Here is a 22,600-nt window from a genome sequence, read left to right on the forward strand (position 1 = left end):
TCCCTTTGGGCGGAAGTGGCTCGCTGGGTCCCTTCTTCTTCATCCCCACCCTGGTCCCCCAGGGCTAGGACCCTTGTGGTGACGTGTCATGACGTAAAGTGCCACTAGCCGCTCCACGGCCCTCTGCACCCGTTGTAGGGGATGCCCCCTCCCCGCAGAGCACCCCCCCTTGCTGGGGGGGGGCGCCTGCTGCTTGACCCCGCCCCCTATTCCCAATGCAGGCACAGGGGGCGGGGCCTAGGGGTGCCAGATGAATTAACAAATACCCCCCCCCCCCCCCCAAAAAAAACACCAGGAAAAAAATCTCTTGACCAAAGTTGAGAAAAAAAGGGGGTACTGCGCCTTTAAATGGCCCCACACTGCACCCCCACCCCCGCCCCCACCCCCACCCCCACCCCACGTCCATCCAAAGGAAGCACCAGACATTTCTCATGTCCGGTGCTGTCTGCTGCTTTTACTGAACAGGGGGCCCGAATAGCAGACAGTCCAGGCAAAAACCTGGCAACGCTGGGGGCCTGTGGGCACTGGGGCAGTTGTCTGGACTTCCCAAGGCCTCTAGTCCCAGCTGGAGACGCATGAGAGAAAAACTAAACACCCAGCGGTAGAAGATCTGTGCCCCTCGCAGGGCCGGCCCGAGCCATTTCGGCACCCCAGGCCCGGGTGCGTGGCACCGCCCCAGAGCGCATGGCGCCTGTGTGGGCCCGCCCCAGTGCGCACGGTGCATGCGCTGTCCGGCCATGGCCACTGGCGCGCAGCCTGGGGCCCACGGCGCATGCGCTGCCTGGCCGTGCAGGGCCCCGTGGCTGTGGGGGGAAGGGCGCTGCTGGCCAGCGCCACTGGGATGTGGGGGGGAGCTGGGTGCACGGTGCCTGATGGCAGCTATAAGGGACGCTACACGCCCTGTACAACTGCCGTCAAGCGCCCTCCATCAGTTGGCGCCCGAGCAGCTGCCCGGCTCGCCCACCCCTTAGTCCGGCTCTGGCCCCTCGGCCCAGGCTCTGGGAGAGAGACGCACAGACCCAGCCTCCTTGGCTATGTCTACACTGGCACGATCTTACGCCAGAGCTATGCAAATGAGGCTAAGCATGGACTATCGCCGAGCCTCATTTGCCTATCTAATGAGCTGCCATTTTTGCAGAAGAGGCTCTTGTGCCAGAAAGAGCTGTCTACACTGCCCCTTCTTGCGCAAAAAAGCACTGAGCAAGAGGGTTTTTCTTGCGCAAGAAGGGGCAGTGTAGACAGCTCCTTCTGGCGCAAGAGCCTCTTCCGCAAAATGGCAGCTCATTAGATAGGCAAATGAAGCTCGGTGATATTCTACGCTTAGCCTCATTTGCATTTCTCTGGTGCAAGATCGCACCAGTGTAGACATAGCCTTTGAGTGTGGGCTGGAGTCAGCTACGCCATGATGCTTTATTGTCCTGCAGAGCCCAACACAGCCGGTTATGTACTTCCTGCACCTTGATGGCATAATTCCTTACACCTGTGGGGTGTCTGGCCTTTTAGAGGAAGGATCTGACTGCTTTTGGGGATGTAATGGCTTCCCCTGTTTTACCTAAGAAGGTCACTATCATTATTCCCATTGTGCATATGGGGAAACCGAGGCACACAGCAATGTGATTGGTAGAGGTGCAAATAGCCCCCTCCCCCCTCCTGCCTCAGCCCAGCTGGACTACCCTGCTTTGGGTAAAGTGAGAGAGTCTCGAACAATGATTGGAGAAAATTAGATTCTATTCCTGGCTCAACAATCGGCTTGCAGGGTGACCGTAGGCAAGTCCCTGCCTCAATAGTACCTCAGTTTCCCCATCTGTAAAATAGGGATCATCGTCACCTCCTTTGTGAAATGCTTGGCAATCTACTGCTACAAAGCACCTTATAAGGGCTGATTAATTTGCAGTAGATGATCTGAACTCTTAGGTTAATAGATTTTAAAAGCACAAAAGGCCATTAGCTTAATCTAATCTGGCCTCCTTCAGAAGACAGAGAAGAGAATGTCACCCCATGATTCTGGTATCTGAGTTTAATTAGAGCATACAATTCAATGCACAGACCGCCACTCTGCATTTAAAAAATACTGAACTTTAATGAATCCTTAAATAGAAACATCACTACAAAAATATACAAAATAGAAAAAAAAATGCCCTTATTTGGATTTCCACTTAACTCATGCCTCATGTCACAGGGAATGTGTGATCTGCTGAGTTATCCTAATTTTCTTCTGAAAATAGTACTATGTATATGTGCTGTTAGTGCTAAGATATACATATAAAAAATGAGCAAAACCCCCAAATTCTTAGAAAGGAATAACCAGCAGGAAAAGGAGCCACACAGGAGTGTGCAAAGGAAATCTCATCATCTTGAAATCTTGCGCGTAAAAAGAAATGAGCCTGCTCTGAAGGAAGTGCTCTCTTTATGCTCCTCAGATAGGGGTGACAGTTCTTTCCCAGGCACTTGAAAGGTCTGAAGTTCTAGGATTCTCATGCCAACAATTCCAAACTTTGCAGACAACTGTACCAATTTCCTTTACCACAGCTGGACTGGACTCTCTGCATGCATGGGTGATGTCTATACTGCAATTCTAGGCGTGATTACTGCATGGCTCTGTCTAGACTGCATCCCTTTTCCATAAAGGGGATGAAAATTAGACACATCGCAATTGCAAATGAAGCGGGGATTTAAATCCCCCCCACTTCATTTGCATAAACAGGGCTGCCGCTTTTTTCTGGCTCGGAGCTTTGCGGGGAAAAAAGCGCCAGTCTAGACGGGGATCTTTCGGAAAATAAAGCCTTTTCCAAAAGATCCCTTATTTTAAGAGGGATAAGGGATCTTTTGGAAAAGGCTTTATTTTCCAAAAGATCCCCGTCTAGACTGGCGCTTTTTTCCAGCAAAGCTCCGAGCTGGAAAAAAGCAGCAGCCATGTTTATGCAAATGAAGTGGGGGGGATTTAAATCCCTGCTTCATTTGCAATTGCGATGTGTCTAATTTGCATCCCTTTTCCGGAAAAGGGATGCAGTCTAGACACAGCCCATGGGTTAGACATACCTGCACTTGCATGGCTAAATATTTCCAAGGTCATGTGGTGGCATGAGCTAGCAATGCAAGTACTTACCCAGATCTTGTGCAGCTTGCTCTGAAGCCAGTGTGCCTGTCCACTGCTACTTTTAGCCATGCCAGCACATCTCCCCATGCTATCTTGGATAACAGCGCAGCCCTACGCCTGTTCTAATCCACTCAGGAACTTGGCGGCTTCCAGTCCCTCTGGGTGTGGGTGTGAGAGAGAAACACACACAGGCTCCCACATAGATGTATCAGCCGGTTTTGTCATAAAACACTTGAGCTTAGACACTAAACCCATTTCCTGTGGGTTCCTAATTTGATAGCCAGGGCTTTTAAAAAAATATATAAAAATTTTAAACAAAACCATACATATGTACCCATAAGTCCAATATTGCCCCAAGAGAGTATATAATAAACGCCAATAAAAATAATCTGTTATGCCACATTGGACAGATATACAAAGCAGGCACTTGGCTCTCGGGGCAGAAAAGAAGTAGCATACAAGAACTGTGTAAACACCACCCATCTCCAGATACGCCGCTAATAAGCGGCATGAGGCCATCGGGCTACTGCCGTCGGGCATCTGTAGGTTCCTTAACGATGATTAAAGTCTCCCATCAAAGGGTTTCCTTCACTACCCTTGGCATGGGCCTGAATGCAATGCCTGCTGGAGCCAGGGGAAAAGTCTCCGATTGATGCTAATACTTGTGCCCAGCTGGTGAAATTGACTAATTGGATACGACTTCTGCAGCCTGGGGAGGGAGACGATTGGGTTCTGAATCCTGCTTTCCCCCTCCTCCCCTCAAGAAGGCTGCAGTATATGGAAGGCGTAGCGGATGACAGAGCTGTGATTCAGGCCTGGAGTTCCGCTTGCAAGCGCGGGTCCCTGAAAGGCGCAGCATTAAAGTTGCGATGCAGATTTAACGTACAAAGGGAACGGCAGCCCCAGTTTAAGGCCAGCAGCAGCCTGGGACGGGGCCGGCCGGCCTTTAGCTTTCGCTCCCCACCAAGCTCAAGAGAGATGCTAGCGGGATAGCTATGGACACTGAAGGTCTCCAAGATGGGTGCAACCCAAGCAAGCTGCTCCACACCCCCAAAACATCCACAGCGTCTCAGCCCTGGGCTAGAAGGAGCACGGGGAAAGGTGGAAATGAAATTCAGTCTCCCAGACCTGTTCATCCTTCACTGCACCAACCAAGAGGGGAGCCACGAAGCAGGAAAGGTGATGGTAGCTGGGGCAGCCGGATGCTCATGTAACGGGCGTTTGTCTCTGAGGGAAGGATGGGTCAGTTGCAGCCAGTGGGTGGTAACAATTTAGGGGGACAACCATACCTCGGTCTGCCAGGATGGCAGCTATTAAAGGTTCCCTCCCCTCCACCCATCACTCCCTCAGCTTGTGTCAAACTGGGAGACGCGGAGTGGTTTGGCCCAAAGGGCCGAGAGGAAATTTGCCTTCGCTCGGGGCAGGACAGAAGCTCCTGGGACCACACTTGGGAAATGCTTGTTCACAAGCGAAGTGCAACTACCGCCCGCCGGCCCGTGCACCCGCAACTTCCCCGCTGCCTGGAGGACTGGTGGAGAGGGGCCTGGCTCCAGATCCCCCCCGCTCTCGTTCTCCAGGGGCTCTCCAGTGGAGACCGGAAGGCCCAGGCTTAGAAAACACGTGCACAGAACGCCCCCATCGCTGGGACGTGCCTCGCCACGCCAAAGACCAGCCCCATTCCACGTGCAGCCGACGGACTGGCCCTTACCCCGCCGGGCAGACAGCGCTGTGCTGGCAGGAGAGCCTCTCCCTGCGGCACGGCCATCACCTCCCGTGGAAACGGCCTTGCTAAGCCGACGGGACGGCTCTCCCCCGTCGGCTCGGAGCGTCAGAGAGCACTACAGACCGGCCCGGAGAAAGGAGCTCGTGCTGGGGGACCCTGGCTGCTCCCAGCAACCCACTGAGGAGGGGGTCCCCCTGCTCCCCCTTTTCCCTCCCCCCTTCTGAAAGAGATCCAGTTTTTTCCCCCTCATTTAAAAGGGTGGCTTGGAAAAGCCAGGCAGGGTGTTTATAGCTTTGCAGAGCTGCAACTGCATGACTGGAGATGGGAGGCCAGCAATAATCCAGAGGATGGGGCGGGAGCATGGAGAGTGGTCTCTTGAACCTCTCCGACCCACATGCTGCCCCTCTGACATGGCAGGATCTGCTTCCGGGGGTGGGAGGGGTCCCCGCCGCATCAGTATTTGGCTGAAAGAGCATAGAGGAGCCAGGACCACTGGACGGTGTTGCATCAGGGAAGCAAGGCGGGTGAAGGGGCGCGGAAGATCAGAGAGCAGAGACGCGACTCCAAATGCGCAGCAGTGCACACCCACGGCCCGGCACGTCCGCCCCCTCCTTACGGCTGGAGACAAACGTGCCCGCCCCCCGCCCGGCCGTAGCAAAACCCGACGTGATTGGCTTTGCCGAGCAGCACGCTGGATCGTTGGGTTCCCACCCAGAGCTGAGCCGCACCCCGGCCAAACACCCAGCATGAGCAGGCTGCGTGGGGGCTCTGGGCCCGGGAGCAGTGCGACAGGTAGCCCTTGGGAGCGAGCTGAGCATCCAGCACGCTGGGTGCAAGCCCGGGAGGTGAACGGGGCTGCCCGGTTCCCTCTCTTGCTGCTGCAGAAGAAGAGGCAGCTTCAGTATCAGGGGAGACAGCAGGGTCCCGTTGAAGCTGTTCGCACCAGTCCCAGGCTGCCCATCCGCTGGCCCGGCGGACAGATCTCGTTCTGCCCGGGGTTCCCTCCCAGCTCCGCATGATGCTGCAGCAGGACAGTGAAGGGAGGGTCTGCACGTCCACCAGCGCCCCGGTCTGTCGCCGCGATGAGTCGCCCCGGGGGTGTGCTAGTCGCCCAGCCGCTGGCGTAGCCGGCCCAGCTCCTCCGTGAGTTCAGCGAGCGTGGAGGCAAAGAGGCCGTGCTGCGGGGGAGAGGCGGAGACAGTCAGGGCGGCTCGGCGCTGGGGAAGGTCTGGCCGAGTCCTCACCGGGGGCCTGGCGTTAGCCGACACGCAGGCTCTGTGCACGAGCGGCGCACGCTAGCACCGGCGACCAGGCGGGGGAGAGACTCGGCGCCCCAGTGAAACACAAGTCGAGCACAAGGGTGTGGGAGACACGACTAACTTCCCTTCCCCCACAGCTCTGCGTCCTGACCCAACAGCCCCGGCTGTAACAACCCGGGCGGGTAACACAGCTCTGCTCGCGGCCCTGGCCTGTGTATACGTACGAACGGCCACACTGGCTCAGACCAAAGTCCATCTAGCCCAGTGTCCTGTCTGCTGACAGCGGCCCATGCCAGGTACCCCAGGAGGAGTGAACAGAACAGGGCATCGTGATCCGCCCCATCACCCATTCCTACCCAGCCTGGCTAATAAGCATCGATGGACCAAACCTCCATACAGTTATCGAATTCTTTTTTGGACTCCCATCAAGTCCTGGGCTTTACCATATCCTCTGGCGAGGAGTTCCACAGGTTGACTGTGCACTGGATGAAGAAAAACTTCCTTTTGTTTGTTTGCAACCTGCTCCATATTCATTTCATTTGGTGATCCCTAGCTCATTATGGGGACAGGTAAATAACTTTTCCTTATTCACTGTTTCCACACCAGTCATGATTGTATAGACCTCTCTCCTATCCCCCCTTAGTTTCCTCTCTTCTAAGATGAAAAGTCCAAGTCTCTTTAATCTCTCTTCATATCGGACCAGTTCCAAATCCCTAATCACATTTTTGTTGCCCTTCTAATCCCCCCTCCCCTTAGTTTCCTCTTTTCTAAACTGAAAAGTCCAAGTCTTTTTAATCTCTCTTCATATGGGGCCTGGTCCGTACTTGGTGAAGATCCACCAACACCCCACTATCCCCACATACTCCCAGCTCAGCCAATGCCCCTCCAGCTGCAGGCCTTTCCCAAACAGACTAAAACCTACAGCTACCCTCTAACACCTGTGGCTGGGGAAAATTTTGCGGCTCGGAGTGAACGAGGCAGGACGAGCTGGAAGAGGGAGCAACTCAGCCGTTCGCTAATGGCCAGCGCATGCTTCCCGGAGGCTGAGTGGGGGAAGTCTGCTTCTAATCACAGTCTGGGGAAGGAAACTAAGGCTGTGTCTACACTACATGCCTCTGTCGGCAGAGGCATGTAGATTAGGGTTGTAGGCAAAGGTAAATGAAGCCGCGATTTAAATGATCGCGGCTTCATTTACATTTACATGGCTGCCGCGCTGAGCCGACAAACAGCTGATCAGCTGTTTGTCGGCTCGCCGCTAGTCTGGACGTTCCCCCTGTCGACATCAAAGCCCTTTGTCAGCATGTGGAATGAGGTTTACCGGGGCTGCCGACAAAGGGCTTTGATGTCGACAGGGGGAACGTCCAGACTAGCGGCGAGCCGACAAACAGCTGATCAGCTGTTTGTCGGCTCAGCGCGGCAGCCACGTAAATGTAAATGAAGCCGCAATCATTTAAATCGCGGCTTCATTTACCTTTGCTGAATAAACAAATCTACATGCCTCTGCCGACAGAGGCATGTAGTGTAGACGTACCCTCAGTGACAGGGCATCAGCAGAAGCTCATTAATGGGTCCCTCCTGCCAGGGGTTTCCACACAGGGCTCCTTACAGGGAGAGATGTTTGGGTAGTTTCGCCCCCATCCTCTCTGGAGCTTAAGCACCAGCCTTTACCCCGGGCCTAGCTCTGTTCTACAGGGACTCTCTCTATTATGTTTGTACAGCACCTACCAGGTACTAAATATGAGAATGTGATCTCCTGGGATCTATTGCCGCTGACTCACTTTACCCCGCTGCACCCGGCGGGGGGGGGGGGGGGGGGGGGGGGGGTTAATACTGGCACCTACAAGGGATACACAGTCTCTGCCTTACTATCCTAGGCCCGTCCCACTGCCCAGAATCGACAGAGAGGTCTTTTGCTATGAATCTATAGATTTAACCAGCACCGAAGTGTCTAACCCCACAGAACCACTAACGGATTCATCCTCACAACCTCCTGTGAAGCAAGGCAAAACGATCTCCATTTCCACGAAAGAGACACAGAAACTAGATGACTTGCCCAAGGTCACCCAGAGAGTCAGTGGCAGAGCTAGGACCAAAACCCAGGCTTCCCGAGTTGCAGGCCAGTGCTCTAGCCATTAGACTACCCCCCGCCCTACAGAGAATTATGAGGCACACAAAGACTCAGCTCAGAGCCTTCACCCCACAGCCCCGGTCTGCCAGCATTACCTGCACTTCCTGGCTCCCGCGCAGGTAGCACCTCCTCCAGAGCCGGATCAGGGGCCCCGCAGACGCAGGGAGTAGGAGCCCTTCAGGCTGAAAGGGGCAGCTGCTGGATTTGCGCCTCAAGGGCCGCTCCTGCTCACCGAGGCTCTCTGAGGACTGAGCCCGTCGCCAGCCCTTTTTGGAAAGCGAGCCGTTCTTCCAGGGGAAGAGGTGGGTCTGCGGCGAGAGGGCCCCCTTGGTCCACAGGTACACGGCCCCATTCCTGGACAAAGCAGGTTCCAGCTGGAGAGAGAGAGGAGGGGGATGGGAGGGCCGGCAAGGGGGCGGGAGGGACCGAGGACAGTAAGACCCAGCTGTGAGATGGAGAACGTGCCTTAGCCACTGCAGGGTACTGGACGGCCTAGGAGGGGAGAGTGTGGACTGGGGGCTAGAGGGGAGGACTGGGCTTCCGGAGTCCTGGATCCTACTGCCAGCTCTGGGAGGGGAGCGCAGTCTAGCAGTCAGAGCCAGGGCAGAGCGGGGCGGGGCAGGGCACAGGACTCCTGGGTTCTATCACCAGCTCCACTAGTGACACAGAAAGAGTCAACTGAGGCTCTGAAAGGCGATGACCCAGCTGGGCTGACTCTTGCGGCACCATGGCGTGACCACTAGGCGACGCTCCCCGCTCACTCCTAGCGGGCCCCCCGGTGTTTGCAGCCTGGCGCACTCACCTTGTCGCCCCCTAGTGGGGCAGAGCTGCCGTTGGGAACGCTGGTGCTGTGCCCGACATAGGCGGGATTCCTGAACCGCGCCCTCTGCTGGGGGGTGTAGCGCAGTGCCCAGTCCCAGAGGCTGGGCAAGCGGCAGCCCCCACCCTCCTTCGCCAGGCGGTCACCCTCCTGCAGGATCTCCAGGGATGGGGGTTCCCGCCAGCCGTTGACGGGCGCGTAGATCTGGTTGGAGGCCTGGTGCTGGGGGACAGACGGAGAGCGTGAGGGGTGTCTCCAAAAGACGCAACGAGTGCACATCCATGTGCCTTCACCCGTCCCCCGCAGAGAAGCTGCACCCCCTACCCTGCCGAGGCTGGGCCAGGGACAGGCCCCTTAAAGAGAATTTTATGCATGGAGGATCTCAAAGTGCTTCACAGAAGAGGGAGAGAATCGTAAGCCCTGTCCTATGGGGGGGGAAACTGAGGCACACACACACGCGTTGACTTGCCCGAGGTCAGGCAGTGAGCCAGGAATGGCAGGAATCTGCTTGCCCAGCCATCTGCTCTAACCACTAGGGTGTGCTTCCTCCCAGAGCTGGGAACAGAACCTAGGAGTCCTTCCCCCGCAGCTACTCTTGTAGGCCAGGCTTTGCTCTTCCAGCTAGGAACAGAGCCAAGGAGTGCTCACGCCCAGGCTTTGCACTAACCACTGTGCCAGACTGCCCCCTCCTCCGCCCACTGCAGGACAGTGCTAGGAGCAGTCTCACATTTCACTGTAGCTGGGAGGTTCCATGCTAGACTCACCCGATTCCTCCGATCTCTCTCCCACTGGCAGTTAAATAGGAAAGTGCTGAAGAAGGGGATGTAGCTACTGTCGTGAAGGGCCACCAGGTACGTCTCTGTGAACTCAAAGGCTGCTGGGAACTGTTGCAACAGCTGCCACGTGCAATCCAGAAAAAGCAGAAACACTGGTGACTGTAAGAGAGAGAGAGGAAAAAAAAAATCACACCTCCCTGGGGGACAGCAAAATGCAGCCAACTCTGGGGTGGGACAGAGCAGGTCCTGAAACAACCCACAGTAACGCTGCCGAGATTTACCCAGAAAGGAAATAATGTCAACACTGTGAGGGACCGGGGCAGCTTGAACAACCTGCCTGGAGATCTGAGCTCAGGCTCTGCCCCCACATGGGAGACACCATCTGGGCCCCCCATGTCTATAGCATCCAGGCACCTTGTCTCTCCAACGCGTTTTTCCTCTGGGATCTCCGTGAAGCAGGGTAGGTCCTTTATCGCACGAGGAACCGCGGTAGAGGAGGAGCCGATGGCAGAGTGGGAAAATGGACCCAGCTACCCAGAGCCCATCTCCCCCGAACGTTACCCAGCGATTCCTCCACCCAGCCCGTTGTCTGGCTGCTGATCTAATGCGTCTTTCAGCAAGAAGCCAAACAATCCGATTTAAAGGCTCCAAACAGCTGCTCCAACAGCTGTAACCCAGGCAGGTCAGGACCAGTGTCATGCACAGACTGTCCAGCAGAGGCCCCCCCCGAGCAATAGAACCTGAGTCCAGGGACTGTTCTAACACTGGTCCTGTTCCCAGCAAATAAGAACATAAGAACGGCCACACTGGGTCAGACCAAAGGTCCATCTAGCCCAGTATCCCGTCTGCCAACAGTGGCCAGCGCCAGGTGCCCTAGAAAGGGTGGATCGAAGACAATGATCAAGTGATTTGTCTCCTGCCATCCATCTCCAGCTTTTGATAAACAGAGGCCAGGGGCACCGTTCCTTACCCCCTGGCTAATAGTTTTTTAGGGACCTAACCTCCATGAATTTCTCTAGCTCTTTTTAAACTCTGTTCTAGTCCTAGCCTTCACAGCCCCCCTCTGGCAAGGAGTTCCACAGGTTGACTGTGCGCTCTGTGAAGAAGAACTTTCTTTTATTAGTTGTAAACCTGCTACCCATTCATTTCATTTGGTGCCCTCTAGTTCTTCTATTATGAGAACGAATACAGAACTTTTCTTTATTCGCCCTCTCCACACCACTCATGATTTTAAATACCTCTATCATATCCCTCCCTCAGTCTCCTCTTTTCTAAGGTGGAAAGTCTCTTTAGGGACCCGTTCCAAACCCCTAATCATTTTAGTTGCCCTTTTCTGAACCTTTTCTAATGCCACGAGATCTTTTTTGAGGTGAGGAGACCACATCTGTACACAGTATTCGAGATGTGGGCGTACCCATTGCACAAAGCCCAGAGGGGTTGCTTGGGTTTGGGCTTCTTTGGTTCTGACTCCGATCCCCACCGAGCCACCCGCGAACCTTCCCAGCTACTGGGCCGCCCACTAATTGCTCCCCCTTTGCCTCTCCCCACACCCAGCCAGAGCCGTCCTTACCCATACGCAGAACATGCTGCTGCGTAGGGTGCCTGAAAATTTGGGGCACCGCTGGGTCTTAATGTCCACCCTCCTGCCTCTTCCTAATGAATCTGGTGGACTAAGGTGCCAAAGGACGACTCCTCGTTTTTGCAGGTACAGACTAACAGGGCTCCCCCTCGGAGACGTTTTATCCCTGGCCTGCGGCTCTGCTTCCGCCGGAGAAGGTCGAGTTAACCGACAAGTGACAAAGCCTGCCAGAGTGAACGGCAGCACATCCGACCTGCCAACCCGGGGACGTGAAAGAGCCACTCAGCTGCCTTTTCCCAACCCCCGGAACGCAGGGTCTGTTTCGGAACCGAGTGCGAGAGTCGCCAGAGCCTCAGTTTACAATTGGCATTCAAAAATCTCTCGCTAGCGGGTTGCTGGAGATTACGCAATCGTGGCTCTAAAAACCATCGTCCTTCCCCCGGCTGCTGTGGGGCATTGGGGCAGTGATTTAACAGCACTGCCTACGGTCCCATCAACCCCAAGGACGGCCCTGCCTCACCCCGTAATCCCAGCTCTGCCCCCATAACTGCTTTCCACAGGAGTGGCAGCAAAGTGCAGTCCGGAGCCCAGGGTGCTGAGGGTGTGGGTCGGAGCAGGGCCCGGGCAGCTTGGATCCAAGCCTCTTTCTGTGCCTGGAGCCCCACTGCAGCCTTGGGAAAGCGACTGTCCGTTCAGGAAATCCTCTTGGCTTCCAATCAGCCATGCTCAGAGGCAGCTGACATCACATAGGCCAGGCTGGTGGAACTCCCCCCTCGTACTCAAGCGCCTCTCTCTGGCCAACGCAGCCCAGCATCACGCCGGAGCCACGTGTGCACCGAGCCTCACCTCCTCGCGGTCGCTGTCCCGGAAGAGATTGAGGCGTTGGAGGAAGGGGTGTCCTGCCACCACCCACTCCTTCTGCAGCAGGCTCTGGAAGCCAGCCTGGGTGCGGGCATGCGGATCCGACAGGATCTGGACCAGGGAGGCCAGCAGGCAGTTCAGATCCCGGTCTTCGGACTCTGGAAGGATACAGACACTGAGGGACTAGAGCAGCGTTGCGTAAACTTTTTAAGACCGAGGAACACCAAGCAATAATTTGTTTTTATGAGGAACACCAAGGGTTTTTTGCTGAGCCCAAAAAAGGTCGGGATGGGGGGAGGTTATTGAGAAAAAGGGTCGGGGGAAAGTTATTGAGGGGGAAAAAAAAAAAAAAAAAGTTGCTTGCCCTTTTAAGGGCGGCCATTTTGAACTGTTGTTCTCCGCAACACACCGGTGTGCCGTGGAACACAGTTTAAGAAACACCAGACTAGAGCAAGGGGAGGGCTGGGTCTCCGCTGGCCGCAGACCTCTGCAGCTGCCAGGGAAGAGGCTGAATGACCATAGCTCTTGGGATGGACCTGGAGTCCCCAACGTCGGAGCCAGCCGGCCAGCCTGCCGGCCAGCACGGACCTTGGGACTCAGGCATCCCAAAGTGCCCGTAGGCAGCGGGAACCAGGGGTACATAGGGTTTCCCGGGGATCTCCTGGGTCAGATATATGCCCAATAATTCACCCAAGGTGACGTGTCTACCAAGAGCCAGCAGCTCGCTGGTCTTGGCCGCCGTGGCAAAACGGATGGAGAATATTTAGGGAGTGAAGAACATACGTTTTCAGACTCCTAAGTCTTGGATTAAAGGTGGGTCACCAGGAGGTAACAGACCTACCCCCTGCCAGGCCGTTTGGCTATTGTGCGTTCTAGGCCTCCCCCTCTAGAGCGATTTGCATATCGAGCTAGCAGAGAAGGGAGCGGCTGAAACGTACAAGAAAGGAAATCTACCAGAGAAGCAAACGGCAGGGGGAGGGGAAGCGTCCTGCTTTGAATAAAGACAAAGGGTGCGACTGGCATATTTAGGGGTAGGGGGGCAAAGAAACAGCGCGGGATCCTTCACCTGGGCGCCAAGCTGAGCTCACCCTGGGGTGAGCCCGGCACCAGGAAACAGGAGAGACCCCTGGTCAGTCAGGCGAGCGCTAGAACGGGGGCGGGGAACCTCTTTTGGCTCAGGGGCTGCAACCCCCCCCAAACTAAACCCTCACTGAGGTGGCCCCCGACAGAAGGAGAAAGGCCCGCCCCACATTCCCCTCCCACACCGGAGCCAACGGGAGGGCAGCGTGTGGAGCCCTGTGACACCTCGGAGCCGGGCCGGCTGCTTCTGGGGTGCAGCGCAGTCTGGGGGCCAGGCCAGGCAGGGAGCTGCCTTAGCCCCCCACTGCTCACCTGATCCCCCTGCAGCCAGAGCCTCAGGGCCCGACATCCCACCCCTCGGTGCTGGGGCGTGGCTCGTGCTTGGCAGCCCACTGAGCGAGGGGAGGGACGTGCCTGCGTTGCCCGGGGGTGGCGGAGTGGGGAAGCCGACCCCGACCCCTGGCAGGGGACAAGTGATTCCCCCAGGACGGTACCAGAGCCAGCTCACCCCAGCTCCTGGGCTCAGCCCGCGCCGGGCCCAGGGAGGGTGCCACTTACTCTACCTTGCAGGACAACGGAGCAGGACCTCTCTGCCAGCAGGACGGCCACCTCGCTCGCTTTCCTCACGCAAGCCCTGCAAGGAGGGGGGGGGAGGGCGTTACCGGAGATGAAGCCCCTGCAGCCCAAGTGACATGCAATTCATCCAGCCAGATACGCCCCTCGTCCCCGAGAAAGGGCGGCGGGCCAGCCCCGTCCACAGGCACCGGTGTCTCCGGGGGGTGGCTCTCACCTGACGTGGTCCAGCCAGCGTGTCCCCTCCAGGGCAGAGAGCCACTTCTCGTCGGCCACGGCCACGGCGGAGTCTGGAAGGAAGCCGCAGTGGCTGCGGTGAGGTTAATCTGGCCTCCGTCGGCACCGCCCGCCGGGGAGGAAGCGAACTGTCACGCCCAGACGGGGGACCCGAAGCCCAAGGGAGACCGAGTGGCTTGACCCAGGTCAGACAGGGAGTCTGTGGCAGAGAGGCGACCAGAACCCAGATCTCCCAAGGCCCAGCAAGAGCCTGAACGTCCTTCCTTCGGGGCTGCCCTTCCTGCGGCAGGTCAGGAAGCGTCCCAGAGGGCGAGGAAGGAAGAGACCGTCCAGGCCCAGCAGTCCCATAGCCAATGCAGAACGGTGCTGGCTTTAGCCAGGCCTGTTTCATGCAGCATGGGCTTGCTTGGATCAAACAGCCAGCTGCTTCCGGGAGGAGAGAGCTGGCCTGGGTTTACGGCCCCAGCCTAGGGCGCAGAAGGGCTAGGCCAGTGGTCACCAATCCGTCAATCGGGGTCTACTGGGAGATCTTGGAGCCTCTGACGGGGGATCCTGACTGATTTGGCCAAGAGGTTGTCGAGTGCCGGCACGTCAGCCGCCCCTTCCCCCTACTGCCCTCTGCCTTGGAGCTGTCTCCCCCCCACCCCTGGGAGCCGCCTGCTTGCTGTGCAGGGCAGGGAGGGAGAAGAGGGACACGGATGTCAAGGTGCCCCCTTCCCACCTTGTAGCCTATCCCCATAGAGCAGAGAGGGGACACAGCAGGGCTTGGGATGGAGTTTGCTGGCTGCTTTGGGGAGTGGTGCAGGGCTGAGCCTGCCTGAGCCCCACTGCCCCGCCACCCAGGGGCCACCTGAGATAAGCAGTGCCCGGCGAGAGCTAGCGCTGCATCCCTGCCCCAGTCACGAACCCCCCTGCTGCGCCTCAAGCGCCTGTCCTCGACCCGAGCCCCCTGGACCCAAACTCCCTTATAGAACTTGTGCCCAGAACCCCCTCCGGCACCCCAACTCCCTGCCACAGGCTCAGCTCAGAGCCCCTCTCACACTCCATATCCCCTAACCCAAGAGCAGAGCCTGCGCCCCCCAACCTTCTTGCCCTGCCTGGTGAAAGGGAGGGAGGATGGAGTGAGCAGGGGCGGGGCCTCGGAGGAGGGGCACAAAGGAGGCGGGGCCAGGGTGTTTGGGTTTGAGATAGATCTTGGATTGCACCTAAATTCAAGTGGTGTGGAGAGGGCGAATAAAGAAATTTTTTTTATTAGTTCCCATAATAGAAGAACTAGAGGACAGCAAATGACGTTAATGGGTAGCAGGTTTAAAACTAATAAAAGAAAGTTCTTCACACAGCATGTTGTCAACCTGTGGAACTCCTTGCCAGAGGAGGCTGTGAAGGCTAGGACTAGAACAGAGTTTAAAGAGAAGCTAGATAATTTCATGGAGGTTAGGTCCATACAAGGCTATTAGCCAGGGGATAGAAATGGTGTCCCTGGCCTGTTTGTCAGAGGCTGAAGAAGGATGGCAGGAAACAAATCGCTTGATTTGTGCTGGCCGCTGTCGGCAGACAGGATACTGGGCTACATGGACCTTTGGTCTGACCCAATACGGCCGTTCTTATGTTCTATTCAAAAAGCCATCTCTCACTTCGAAAAGTCCCTTCTCCTATTTATTTCGAGTTTTCTTATCCTCGAGTCATAACTCCGGTCATCTGAAGAAGCGGGCTGCGCCCACGAAAGCTTGTGATCCCAGCTACACGTTTTGTTAGTCTATACAGTGCTACCAGACCATTTGTTTGCTGTTTTTTCCAAAAGGTTGGAGACCAGGCCTGGGCTGAGACGCAGAGTCCCTCAGGCAAATCCTGTAAAGGTCTTGTGCCTCAGTTTCCCCCATAAAAGGGGGAATAATAGCTCCCCACCCCGGGGTTGTGAAGAGACAACTCACAGCACCGAGACACCAGCATGATACTGAGGCTAGACGAGCAGCAAGACAGACAGAGGCGGGACTGGAAATGCAGCACGGGTGCACCGGATACAAACTAGTAATCCCACATGGGAGCCGATCCCCAATAACCCAGGCTCCCCCCGCTGCAGGGCTGGGCAGTTACTCTCAGGGATCCCCAGACCCCGGCGCAGACGAGCGACTCCCTGCGGGATCTCTGCTCCGGGGGGAGGCCAGCGCTCACCAGGAAGGCAGAGGGCCCGGAGCTTGAGGGCAGCGAGCTGGATCTCGGCAGGGCTGGGCAGGTCGGCGGCCGTCTCCACGATCACGCACTGCGCGTGGCCGGCCAGCATCAGCGCTTCCATGGACCTGCGGAGAGACGCAGCCGCCCCAGGGACGTGCAATCGCTGCTTCGGTCTGGCACGTGGGGCCCCACAGCATGGTGCCCCCTAGTGCCACCCTGGGGCAGCGCCAGCTGTGAGGGGCCAGCATCTCCCAATACATCACCCCCACTCCCTGCAGCACAGCGCCCCCTAGTGCCACCCGGGGGGCACTGGAGCCAGCACCCCCTCACACATCACCCCCACTCCCTGCAGCACAGCGCCCCCTAGTGCCACCCGGGGAACATGGGGGCCAGCACCCCCCTCACACATCACCCCTAATCCCTGCAGCACAGCGCCCCCTAGTGCCACCCGGGGAACATGGGGGCCAGCACCCCCCTCACACATCACCCCTAATCCCTGCAGCACAGCGCCCCCTAGTGCCACCCGGGGAACATGGGGGCCAGCGCCCCCCTCACACATCACCCCTAATCCCTGCAGCACAGCGCCCCCTAGTGCCACCCAGGGAACATGGGGGCCAGCACCCCCCTCACACATCACCCCTAATCCCTGCAGCACAGCGCCCCCTAGTGCCACCCGGGGAACATGGGGGCCAGCGCCCCCTCACACATCACCCCCACTCCCTGCAGCACAGCGCCCCCTAGTGCCACCCAGGGAACATGGGGGCCAGCGCCCCCTCACACATCACCCCTAATCCCTGCAGCACAGCGCCCCCTAGTGCCACCCAGGGAACATGGGGGCCAGCACCCCCCTCACACATCACCCCTAATCCCTGCAGCACAGCGCCCCCTAGTGCCACCCAGGGAACATGGGGGCCAGCGCCCCCTCACACATCACCCCCACTCCCTGCAGCACAGCGCCCCCTAGTGCCACCCGGGGGACACGGAGGCCAGCGCCCCCTCACACATTGGGCCAGCACCCCCTCACACATCACCCCCACTCCCTGCAGCAGAGCACCCCCTAGTGCCATCTGGGGGGCACTGGGACCAGCACCCCCTCACACATCACCCCTACTTCCTGCAGCACAGCGCCCCCTAGTGCCACCCAGGGGGCACTGGGGCCAGCCCCCCCTCACACATCACCCCCACTCCCTGCAGCACAGCGCCCCCTAGTGCCACCCAGGGGGCACTGGGGCCAGCCCCCCCTCACACATCACCCCCACTCCCTGCAGCACAGCGGCCCCTGGGGTATTGGGGCCAGCACTGACTGCCAGGGGAGAGCGGCCCCCCCACTCAGCCCCACACCCCACTCCCTACAGCCGCCGGGTTTTCCTCGAGAACCTCCCACCCAGCCCGGCTCTGCGTAACTCCTGTCAGATCCCAGGAGCTCTCAGCCTGGCGCAGCAGAGCCGCCCGCCCAGGCCTTCGAGGCCCATACCTCATGTCTTCCTTCTCGGGGTCTGAGTCGGCGTGAAACCCGGCGGCTCTCAGCAGGTCGCTGCCCCCCGGGTGATGCCAGCACAGCCTCTGGGGAGACAAAGGGGAACGAAACAAAATGAGAGTCCATGGACTGCAGGCTCTCCACTGGGCGCACCAGGGCCTTGCCTCCCCCCTTCCCCGCAGCCCTGCCTCCCCCTAACTGTGACACCCCCTCCTCAGCCTCCGCCTTCCCCCCCGGCTGGTTCAGGGGTGCTGGGCTCACCCGTCTGGAGGCTGGCCAGCTTTACAGGGTGCAGGAGGCACCGACTGCAGGGAGCACGGCTTTGTGTGTGTGTGTGTGTGGGGGGGGGGGGGGGTGTCTCACACCTGGAGGCCAAATACACCCTGACTTGGTCAAAAACAACCCTTTCACAGCGCCCCCTGGTGTTCCCCACCCCCCACTGCAACACAGCCCTGGGATGTTATTCTAGGAGGGGTGGGTGAGATTTTGTGGCCTGCACTGTGCAGGGGGTCAGACTAGATGATCATAATGGTCCCTTCTGACCTTAAAGTCTATGAGGAGACACTCACCGGGACACGCCTGGCGTTGAAGTGGGCGAAGGCCCGTTTGAGCTCGTTGTCCAGGAGCCTGCTGGGGACCCAGAGGTACTTGGGGAGGCTGCGGGAGGAAGCGGAGTTGGAGGGGAACTGGTTCCGAGCGGGCCTGGAGGGCAGCCAGTCCCCCCAGCCGGTTCGGACGCTGCGCACACATTTCGCAACCCCGTTGTGGGGGACCCCTGAGGCCTCTCCGGAGGCACCTGCCCTCTTCCCACAGCTCCCCTTTTGACTGAGCATGCCCAGGTCTTTACAGGAACCATCTTCCTCTTCCCCACCAGGTCTGATGGCCCCTGGCCCTTCAAGGAGGCAGATCGCCACTCCGAAATCCTGGATGGGAGTCAGGATGCCCACTGCCCCCACCACCCACATGACGCCCCCGGATCCATCCCACACAGAGAACTCAGAGTCTGTGAGCCCCCCCTGCCAGCGTCCCTCCCACGTGTGTAAGACGAGAACCCTGCCAGATCCCCACCGAAAGGCGCTAAAGGGTTTTTTGCCCTCGGAAATTCGACAGCTAAGGGGGTTTTTCGCCAGAAAGCAGCCGAGTGTTGAAACCCAAAGCTTCCGGTGCAAAAGGGGGCTGGTTTGGGCTCATTTTCACGAATCAAAATCATTCCGGGGGAAAACGCCAAAGCTGTGGAAAGGTTTCGTTCTGACATTCGCAAGCCGAGGAATTCCCGTTTTCCGGTTCCCAGTCCCTTTGGGTTTAGAAACTCTCACGCAGGCGCAAAACAAACACCTAAAAGGGTCAACGTCAAAACGGAACAAGGTGGCTTTTTCCGGGTCACGGAAGCGCTGGAGAGTTCGACGTCTCCTCCCCGCCCGCCCTCCGTGGGGACCGAAACACGGTTCGAAATCTGGAAATTTGTCCCCGCGTTTCTCCGGCCACTAGAGGCAGTCGTGTGACCAGGGAGGTGACATTCCATCCCGCTGGGGAGCCAGGGGTACAGAAACGAGACTGCGCCCCTAGCACCGCATAGCATTGCCAACTTGCCAATCACACGGCACCGAACACCCTTGCCCCGCCCCCTGCCCCGCCCTTTCCTTAAGGCTTTGTCTTTGCTCCCCCCACCTCCCCCCCCCCCCACCATCACTCGCTCTCCCACTCCCGCTCGCTCACTTTCACCCCGCTAGGACTGGGCTGCAGACTTCGGCGTGTGGCCCAAAACGAGGGGTTCACGGCGCAGGAGGGGGTTCCAGGCTGGGGCAGACGGGTTGGGGCACTGAACGGGGTGAGGGCTCCAGCTGGGGCAGAAGCTCTGGGGTGGGGCTGGGGAGGAGGGGTTTGAGGTTCAGGAGGCGGGTCCCTTTTCCGCCAGGTGTCCCAGATGAACACTGGACATCCCTAGCCCCGCCCCCCGCCCCCCAAGGAAAGGGGTCTGACGGAGATTGGCAGCACAGAGTCCCAATTACTGGAATGCACCTTGAGGAGCAGGGAGGTGGGGCGGTAAGAGGCTAGGACCCTCCTACTTTTTCCTGGCTGTCAGGGGAGCAAGAAGGGGTGGGATATTGGGGAAACAGGTGGGACAACGCTGAGGGCAGGGTTATGGTTCGGGCACCTGTGCTCCCCCCACACTTTCAGGGCACCTCCATTCCCAGGCCATAGGCCGGGCGGTCCAAGACGGCCGAACTCCCCCACCCACCGCCTCCCCACCCCAGTGGGCGCCAGCAGCCGAGCCGCCCGTCACCTGGTGGCCATGTCGAAGCGCTCGTTGACCGGGCTGACCCTCCAGCCGGCAGCCCCGAGGCGCCTCAGCTCCTTCTCCCAGTCGCGTGGCCCCTCGAAGAGCAGCGTCGGCTCCTCGGCACGCAGCCCGGCGTTCTCTGCAGCCGCACAAGAAGGAGGCCAGTCAGGGGCCCGCAGGGCCTTGTGGGTCCAACCCCCTGCCCCCCCAACTCCCCACCCCCCCGAGCAGCCAGGGCCCCGTGCCGCAGGGAGGCACCACTTACCCATGTTCCTGACGGCGGCGCTGGCACCCCACGTCCCCGCGCACGCCTGAGCCTGCGCGATGGCCTGCGTCACCTAGGAAACAGCAGCAAACCGGTGGCACCGGGGCCGGGGGAATCGTCCCGCCGTCTGCCCAGGTCGCACACGCGGGATGGCCCCCGGGCAGCGCAGGGGGCTTGGCGCTGTGGCCGGCGTGAGTCACGGCAGCGGCAGGGTGGCTGGAACCAGACAGCTCCATGGAAGGGTCGGGGCAGGACCCCGGCCAACCCCGCTGGAGGGGAACCCGCCCCCTGAGCCCTGAATCTGAACGACACCGCGCCAGGCTTCCCTCTGGGGCCGGGTTTCCAAAGGCGCGGAGCCCACAACCCCCGGCGACGCCCAGGGGAGCTGGAGACGCTCAGCCCCGCCAAAGAGCAGCTGAGAAGAGCAGCTGGAGGCACAGCCGGGCATCCTGGGTGTTCCTGGGCGCCGGAGGATCGCTTGCCGGGGCTCAGGATGGGGCAGAGGGGAGGGCAGGGGTTTCCATGCCGGGGTTCTTCCCTGCCGAGATTCCTGCCAAGAGGCCCCTCGGCAAACAGGGAAGAAACTGAGGCACAGAAAGAAGCGTTTTGCTCCAGGTCTGGGCAGCCCAGGGAGACAAACTCGAGGGTGCGGCCAGGAGCAACGTGGCCCGGGCTAGCTGCCTGAACCCAAGGCCCCTGGGCTGACCGGCAGCTCGGAGCCCCCCGTGCCAGCCAGCCACCAGCTCAGAGCCCCCCCTCGGAGCCCCACCCCGGCCAGCCGGCCTTCCTTGCTATCTTTAGCACGTGCGCTCCAGCATGGCTCGCACAAGTCTCTACTCGCATGGAGCTGCATGGACACCCCTGCCAGGAGTCCGGGGCGGAGCCCAGATAGGACCTCGCCTCCCCTCACCCCAGTCCCCTCCGGGAGCTAGGGATTGAGCAACCGGTCCCCGTGTTACTCTGCTAGCCCCCACTGCCTGAGGGGGAACACGACCCCACCCTCCCACGCTGGGGACACACAGAACCACCCGCCCTGGGGGGGGGCCTAGGCTCAGCCGTAGCCCAGGGTCCCCACGCCCTGGGGCCGCCAGCCGGGGAGGGCCTGCGGGGCACATGCCCCTGGCTGCCATGGCAGACGCTCACCTGAAAGGCCCCAGGCTCCACGCCGCTGTCGGGGAAGCGGAACCGCAGCACCCGGAAGTCCCGGCAGTAGAGGACCAGCTGCTCCGGGATGAACTTGAGGGTGGAGCTGGCCGTCAGCACCTTGGCCTTGGTGAAGCCGCTCACTGCAGGGGGGGGAGGGGGTGTGTGGAAACCAGGCCGGGAGAGGGGATTAGACCCAGGAGACCAGGCAACAAGCAGAGCCTGGGGGTAGCAGGCAGGGAGCAGCCTACAGCGTGGGGGTGACGCTCCGAGGTCATTTCTGGTGGGGGGAGGGGTAGCTGGCCACGGGGCACACTGAGGACCTGTGGCTCACCCCGAGAGCAGCCCAGCAAACTGCAGCAAGGGCCCTGCCGCCTCCCGCCGATTGCCACAGCCCCGAACAGGGGGCAGTCGGGACCCCACGGCTCCTGCCGTCCGTGGCCCTTCTGCCCCTGGGAAGGCCAGCGAAGGGATCCTGGCACCTGCCACGGGGTTGGGTGCTGGGCCGTAGGCGATGAGCCACAGGGGCTGAGAGCTGCCAAACTCATCACATGCAGTTTGGTTAGGTGCCCCACCTGCCCCCCCCTCCTTTACCTGCCACCAGCCTCCCGATGCAGGGCAGGGCCACGTCGTGCTCACTGTTCAGGCCCGTGGAACAGCGAGAGGCCTGTGGCAGGAAAGGAGCAATCAGGCTCCAGCACAAGGAAGGAACATCCCCACTCACCCACCCCACGCACAGACCCTTCCTCCATGGCTGGCGCCAGGGGCCCACCCGGGACCACAACCCAGGGCTCTGCCAAGCCAGGAGGATGGTGTCCACCAAACAGCGGCAGGGCTGCATCTCAGATGGCCACCACCAGCACCTGGCAGGCCCTCCCCTGCAGCGGGCCACCGGCTTCCAGCTCCCGCCAGGCCCCTCCCAGCACCGGGCCACCGCTGGCTCCCGGCTCCCATCAGGCCTCCCTGCACCGGCTCCCAGCTCCCGCCAGGCCCCTCCCAGCACCAGGCCACCGGCTCCCAGCTCGCGCCAGGCCCCTCCCAGCACCGGGCCACCACTGGCTCCCACCAGGTCCCCCCTGCACCAGGCCACCGGCTCCCAGCTCGCGCCAGGCCCCTCCCAGCACCGGGC

At 59.4% G+C, this 22,600-nt stretch overlaps 1 protein-coding gene across 5 annotated transcripts in view; it reads right to left on the reverse strand.

The window, feature by feature from the left end:
- Nucleotides 1-2,942: 2,942 nt before the first annotated feature.
- Nucleotides 2,943-22,600, reverse strand: part of MTMR11 (myotubularin related protein 11) — a 36,254-nt gene continuing 16,596 nt past the window's right edge. For 3 of the 5 annotated variants that reach the window (XM_075906984.1, XM_075906986.1, XM_075906985.1), the window contains 14 exons: nt 22,066-22,138; nt 21,472-21,614; nt 20,329-20,401; nt 20,067-20,202; nt 18,352-18,439; nt 17,780-17,868; nt 16,306-16,430; nt 14,114-14,186; nt 13,887-13,957; nt 12,229-12,401; nt 9,792-9,962; nt 9,010-9,249; nt 8,303-8,581; nt 2,943-5,998 (listed from right to left, as the gene is read on the reverse strand). In XM_075906984.1, the coding sequence (XP_075763099.1) occupies nt 5,924-5,998; nt 8,303-8,581; nt 9,010-9,249; nt 9,792-9,962; nt 12,229-12,401; nt 13,887-13,957; nt 14,114-14,186; nt 16,306-16,430; nt 17,780-17,868; nt 18,352-18,439; nt 20,067-20,202; nt 20,329-20,401; nt 21,472-21,614; nt 22,066-22,138 (1,809 nt within the window). In that variant the 3' untranslated portion in view covers nt 2,943-5,923. The remainder of the gene's footprint in view (nt 5,999-8,302; nt 8,582-9,009; nt 9,250-9,791; nt 9,963-12,228; nt 12,402-13,886; nt 13,958-14,113; nt 14,187-16,305; nt 16,431-17,779; nt 17,869-18,351; nt 18,440-20,066; nt 20,203-20,328; nt 20,402-21,471; nt 21,615-22,065; nt 22,139-22,600) is intronic. The other 2 variants (XM_075906988.1, XM_075906987.1) reach the window with 1 other exon arrangement.

The sequence above is a fragment of the Pelodiscus sinensis genome, chromosome 24 (genome assembly GCF_049634645.1).
Source record: "Pelodiscus sinensis isolate JC-2024 chromosome 24, ASM4963464v1, whole genome shotgun sequence".
In the NCBI taxonomy this organism is placed as follows: domain Eukaryota; kingdom Metazoa; phylum Chordata; order Testudines; family Trionychidae; genus Pelodiscus; species Pelodiscus sinensis.